The following is a 6,285-nucleotide window of genomic DNA, read 5'->3' as shown; positions in this document are numbered from 1 at the left end:
GATTAATCACGAACGCGTCAAGACAATTTGGATTTAGATTGTGACAAAATGGAGAAATTTTTTAAAAGAATCACGTCAATGAATTTGTTGTTTAAAAAATCTGCTTTCGTCGTTGTATTCAATATGCTTTCGTATTACAAAGGATATTCATATAAATTAATTGATTTGTCTTCGGAGACTGAAGCCAGCAAATTGTTACGGTACGGATGGTACTTCACGGACCATACTTGATCTGCGTGATCGTTGAATGTGTGCAAACATTGTCGTTGTGCTAATTCCCAAATTTTTACCGTATGATCGGAGCTACTCGAAGCGAATTTTTTTCCGTCCGGAGCAAAAGCTACACCAAGGACCCATGATGCATGTCCGGATAGTGTGCCAGCTACATTTGCATCTTTCCTGTAAAATTCAAAGAATGATTCGACAAAAAATTCAATGAGAAAGAGTTTTGATCAGATATTTTCTAACTTTTTCTTCACAATACTTACACATCGTAGAGTTTCATGTGACCGTCGTCAGAAGCAGTTAGCAGTAACTGTGAATCTGGTGAAAAACATAGTGACCGAATCGGCATAGCGTGTCCTGTCATGAAGACAAAGTGTTAATAAAAATTCTTTAAGCATAACTATGAAATGTAAATGATAAAAATATTACCTTCCAACGTTCTTAACACTTTTCCATATGCAACATCAAAAATGTTAATTATGCCATCTATCGCACCACTCGCTATGTATTTTCCATCAGGACTCTGAAATTACAAATTATATGATATTTTTATTCATAATTGACAAGTTGTGAGAAATACTTGATTCCTGGATAGAAACCCGTGACATGAAAAATAGTGTGGTGTGCACACTAATGTTTTTCAATTTCATTGATACCAAATTTTTTTTTAAATGAATAGAAAACTCTTGAAACACGAGTGTTTTTCTTATAACAAAATCACAAAGTTGTTTTAGCTTCTACAGTATATTATAAAAAATGGATTTTCGTGTCATCGTTGTTTTCAATTTTTTCTGGAAGAACATAAAAAATTATTATTGAGAAAATAAATTTTCATTGTTGAAATGTTGAAAAATATACTTGGACTTACATAAGCAACACTGAGTGTAAACTTTCCACCTCGTGTATCCAAAGTCTGTTGTTGTTTTCCAGTCTCTGTACTGTACATATGAATTTTTCCTGCATGACTTCCAGATACTATGAACTGATCATCGGGTGAAAATACCACAGTCCAAATATCTACTGGACCAACTTCGATGCTTGATATTTTCTCTCCTGATTCCAGATTCCATAGTCTGAGGCTGGAGTCCAGAGAACTCGAAGCACATTCTTGAAATCAGTCAAAAGGTCAGCATTGGAGATTGAATTTGGACTGTTAGTGTCAAATTTTGACAAAATTTGACCAAGTTTTTATAAAACTGTTTCACGCATTGTGCACATATTGATTCTCAGGGAGTTTGAATTTAAATTTCTTTTTACAAAAAATTGTGTTGTTAATTTATTTACTGAAAATATTCAAACACTTACTGCTTCCGTCTGAGCTTACTGCAACTGAAACAACACCGAGGGAATGTCCAGACAAAATATGCTTTAGTTTTAGACCACCATCCTTCTGTTCCCATACCTTGACATTGTCATCAACTGAGCCTGTCACAATATATTCTACAGCATCTTCGTCATTGGATCGCATAGAATCTCTGAAAATTGAATGCATATTTCTTATTTAAAAAAAGCTTCTAAAATCGGCTCTGAAACCATAAGTTTCGAGAAATCGCAGAATGTAATTTCCCGCTTAAAATCTGTGAAAATGCTGAGATGAGTTTCTAATTAAAAAAATAAAATTGTAAATTCATGCCGTGTACCTAGAATCTTCATTGTCCGGTTGTAACTCTTTCTTTTTCTTTGGACAGCCCCAAGCACAGGTCCAAATACTATCTTCGTGAGCATTTTCGGTCTTGTGTATCAGCGAATACTGAAAATAAAAATAAACACAAAAACAAAGCATAGCAAACCTAATGTAACTAACCTCCAAAATGTCAAGAATAAGATGTACGTGGTACACTAACCATGTTATTTCGCTAAATTACGTGTTTAATTCGAGATTTGGTTATAAAACGTTTACATTTGCTTTTGTACGTAACTTTAAACAAGGAATTGTTGTAAATTTTTCATATGAATTAATCACGATATTCCCGGCGATTCCCGGTTTGCTGACACAATTCCGAATCCGCCAAATCGCCTAAATGCAGAATTTATAACATTTATAAGCTATGGACGATAAAAAATCTCAAATTTATAAGCTCATTCAATTTTGGTCGAAATAAAGTACCCAATTTAATCGAAAGCGTCGTTGCCTCTGATTAAAACTACGGATTAGTACGAATGAAATTCACCAGGGCACGTGTGTATTGCAAATCCGTGCACAGCGCAGCGGCGTGCACTGTGCACTGTGCATGCAGCAGTAAGCGGCCACGCAGTCATCCTTCGCTTTTGTATGCTAATAACAATAGTATGAAATGAAAAACATTTGTCATCATCAGTAATTGGGTTTTGGTGCAGTGCAAAATGTAGGAATCCATACGAAATTATTTGATACAATTTGCAATGAACATATCAGTTTAATTTCATTGCTGAAAATAATTTTTATATCAAAATTTGCAATGGATATGTGACGCATTTTGTACCTGCAGATTTCGAACAGTCCGGATATCGAGTTGTTTTACTGATTGCACCCGAATCTGTGCGCGAAACTCCACACGAGCATATATACACGTATAAACAAAGGTACAACGAGCGTCTGTTCACATGTTGCGAGTGTGAGTTAAATAGCACATGGGCGTGAAAAGAAATCGTTTGTTGGACAAGTGTAATCAGTGTGACGTTCAATTCAAGTGTGTACAGCCACCCTCAATAATTTGCAATTCGACCGACATTGAGAGGATTACAGAATAAATCAGTATAATACTGCGATGAGTAGGCGTGAGAAAACAATAGCAGTTCCGGGAATGTAATATTTAAGGACGAATGATAAGAGAGATTGGAGGAGGTGATAATAAAAAGATCGAAAGCTGATTAAATATTTCTTATACCTCGGAGTAACGCCCATTCACAATATTCTTCAATCGTACGTACCTCTTCGAGAGGTTTTGCATCTAAAACGGCGAAAGTGAAGAAAAAAAAACAATCACAACGTACCGACACAGGAGCGGGGATTCGCGCGAAGATGAGTCTAAGCATATCAAAATTTTTCTCCAAGAAAAACAAAAATACTACTCCCGATCACGTAGTCGTGGGAGAAATAGGATTGCCCACAAATGTTTCCCATCAATTTCACGTTAGTAAAAATCAAGAGACTGGCCAATTGGAAGGTCTTCCTGACCCTTGGATACGTCTTCTGAATACTCAAATCACCAAATCCGAACAAGATTCACATCCTCATGCGGCCTTACAAGCTATAAAATTTTACAATTATTCTATCAAACGAAAGCCTCAGGAAGAAGTTTGTAAACCTTTTGTTACCGAAGATCTCATAGAAGAGGAGTCGCAAGAAATTGACAAGATATTAACAAAGAAGAAATATGCATCGAGAGAAAGTGACGGATCTATGTCTGCTAGTTCCACCGATAGTCAAACTCACAGACTGCCGGAGTTACCTCCAAAAATGGGCAAGCCATCGAAACCTCCTCCAAGGCGATACATCGAACGAGTAGAAAAGACACTCACCGAAGTGCTGGAAGATCTTGACGCTTGTCAATTAGAGGTAGAAATTGCCTGTGAAGAAGAAAGGAATCGTGAAAAAGAGCGAGCTGAAGAAACAGAAAGTCCTGTGTTGAGAAGAAAGACAGAATCACATGTAGCAAGATTAAGCGACGAGGAAGTTTTTGATGAGCTCGGAAGAATATGTCAACGCGGCAATCCAAATGAAAGATTTGTTAGAAGCAAAGAAGTTGGAGCAGGTGCATCGGGAACAGTTTTCATAGCCACGGATTCTCTGAACGATCAAAAAGTTGCAATCAAAGATATTGATATGTCCAAACAACCAAAAAAAGAATTGATACTTACAGAGATTAAAGTACTCAAAGAATTCCGCCATCCTAACCTTGTCAATTTTCTCGATGCTTATCTAGTGGATGAGCATCTTTGGGTTGTGATGGAGTTGTTGCAAGGAGGGCCATTGACGGATGTGGTGACGGAAACTGTTATGAAAGAAGCACAAATTGCCGCTGTTTGTAGAGAAGTTCTTAAAGCCATCAGTTTTCTCCATGGAAAAGGCATTATTCATCGGGATGTTAAAAGTGATAATGTTCTGTTGGGCATGAATGGAGCTGTCAAGGTTACCGACTTTGGATTTTGCGCAAATATTGATGGTGATGAAAAAAGACAGACCATGGTAGGCACTCCGTACTGGATGGCACCAGAAGTTGTAACCAGGAAACGGTATGGGAAAAAAGTTGACATCTGGTCTCTCGGGATAATGGCTATTGAAATGATCGAAGGGGAACCACCTTATCTGAAAGAAACACCGCTCAGAGCTCTCTACCTCATTGCTGCTATTGGAAAACCATCAGTACCACGCTGGGAAAGTCTTAGTCCAAATTTTCAACACTTCTTGGAAAGTTGTCTCGCTGTCGAAGTTGATGAAAGAGCTACCGCGGAAGAACTATTGGAACATCCATTTCTTCAGAATTGTGCTGAGCTTTCGACATTGACACCCCTCATAAGGGCTGCACAAAAGATACTGCACAAAGCTTTCTAGTGTTTCTGTTTCTGAAGATGGTATTTTCGTACTGGGTCTTGTTCAGTGTCAAAAAGTAACTTTCAACATAATTCAATATGAAGATCAATTCATTGGGAAGCATCAAAATTGTGTTGAAATACAATAGTTCAAACACAATCTGTGCAACATTGCTTCGTTATACATTTCCGCCTTAGTGCATACGCATGAATCTGTAAAGGTTCAATGCACGCGCCACAATTCCAAAATAACTACATATTAGTGATACAAGTTGATTTTCACACGCCAAGAGTTTTCTCTGTAATTTTTATGATGCGATTTACACCCAATTTTGTAACAATTTACATAGACAATGGTTATTTTGTGCAAAGACTATAAGCTTGAGTAAAGAATTCTATATTTTGGTGGAATTCGTGAAAGAAATTAAAAAAAAAAAAAAAAAAAACAAATTAAACCAAGTGCCAAATGAATGATTTTAAGAAATTTTACGTCGATAATTGCAAAACATGTATTTTTGAAGCGTAGCATGTCATTCATACAGTTGTAGTTTTATAATCGAAAATGGTTTCTAAATTCAACTAGTGGTCGGATGATAAATATTTTTGCTTTTACGTACCATGACGAAAAACAGAGGAAAAATATATTTATTGTCAATTTGAGATTAAAGTGCTGCTTAAAGAATACTGACCAACTGTAATGAAACGTTTCAAGGAGGGAGTATTTATAAAGATAGGACCAAATAAAAAAAAGTCTCTGATCTCAGAGACTTTTTTTTATATAAAAGTGTATCTACACTTTTCGACATTTTCGTAACCAAAAATAATTCGTAAACTTATACACGGATTTTTGACCAAATCTATTTCTTCTTTTTTTAAACGGAAACAGAAATGGTGCCAACGAGCAAAAACCTGAATGTTGTATATATTATTATTATTATACTGTCGTGTATTTGTAAAAAAGAGCAACGTTTGTATTGAAATAATATAAATTTGCAACATCACTTTAAATTCAACGGCAGTATTTTTTTTTTTTTTACCCACAGCGCGATACTTCCTATTTTTCGAAGCAAAGATTTTATTTTCAAGCTCCGGGAAAAGAAACTTGGAGACTTAGCAGCGTATCTGTACTCGAGATTGGCCGATTTCCCTTGACTTGTAAAGTTACTGTACTTTGCAGTGGGGTTATGAAGCTACCTTATTACCTGAACTGCACACAAGTAAGAAGCACGATAAGCATGCGATGTGAATTCGACAACCGCTTTCCCTTTCGCGTTGCATATATTAGTTTCCACAACATCTTCGTGATGAGTTCGCTTGGAGCTTTTGATGACCCGAAATTGGTTTTCAAACAGCGTGAACCGAGGATTCGAGTTTTCAACGACACATAGTACGTGCATCCAAGCTTTTATGAGATCAGAACTTTGAAGCTTTACAATTGGATCAAGATTTAGAATTGTTCAATCAGCTTCAGAACTCATGATCACTGATCGTCAATCATAATACCGAAAAAAAATAATTTTATAAAAATTACTAATTTTTTACGCTATG

The 6,285-nt window shown here is 36.3% G+C and overlaps 2 protein-coding genes across 3 annotated transcripts; one reads left to right on the top strand and one right to left on the bottom strand.

Moving 5' to 3' along the window:
• Window positions 1-83: 83 nt before the first annotated feature.
• Window positions 84-2,452, bottom strand: LOC122406893 (WD repeat-containing protein 61). 2 transcript variants are annotated; one of them, XM_043412697.1, is made up of 8 exons: window positions 2,333-2,452; window positions 2,070-2,242; window positions 1,866-1,975; window positions 1,531-1,700; window positions 1,094-1,332; window positions 655-748; window positions 489-582; window positions 84-399 (listed from the first exon to the last, which is right to left on the bottom strand). In XM_043412697.1, the coding sequence occupies exons 2-8, from the start codon at window positions 2,070-2,072 to the stop codon at window positions 135-137; spliced, it is 975 nt and encodes a 324-aa protein (XP_043268632.1). In that variant the 5' UTR covers window positions 2,073-2,242; window positions 2,333-2,452; the 3' UTR covers window positions 84-134. The 2 variants fall into 2 exon arrangements, with proteins under 2 accessions (XP_043268632.1, XP_043268633.1); XM_043412698.1 differs by lacking the exon at window positions 2,333-2,452 and having other exon boundaries at window positions 2,070-2,268.
• A 44-nt stretch (window positions 2,453-2,496) lies between these two features.
• Window positions 2,497-5,750, top strand: Pak3 (p21 (RAC1) activated kinase 3). Its single transcript, XM_043412696.1, has one exon. The coding sequence runs from the start codon at window positions 3,227-3,229 to the stop codon at window positions 4,757-4,759; it is 1,533 nt and encodes a 510-aa protein (XP_043268631.1). The 5' UTR covers window positions 2,497-3,226; the 3' UTR covers window positions 4,760-5,750.
• Window positions 5,751-6,285: the final 535 nt, after the last annotated feature.

The sequence above is a fragment of the Venturia canescens genome, chromosome 2 (assembly GCF_019457755.1).
Source record: "Venturia canescens isolate UGA chromosome 2, ASM1945775v1, whole genome shotgun sequence".
Taxonomy (NCBI): domain Eukaryota; kingdom Metazoa; phylum Arthropoda; class Insecta; order Hymenoptera; family Ichneumonidae; genus Venturia; species Venturia canescens.
The sequence above is the reverse complement of the archived record's forward strand: the minus strand, read 5'-3'. Positions and strand labels throughout refer to the sequence as shown.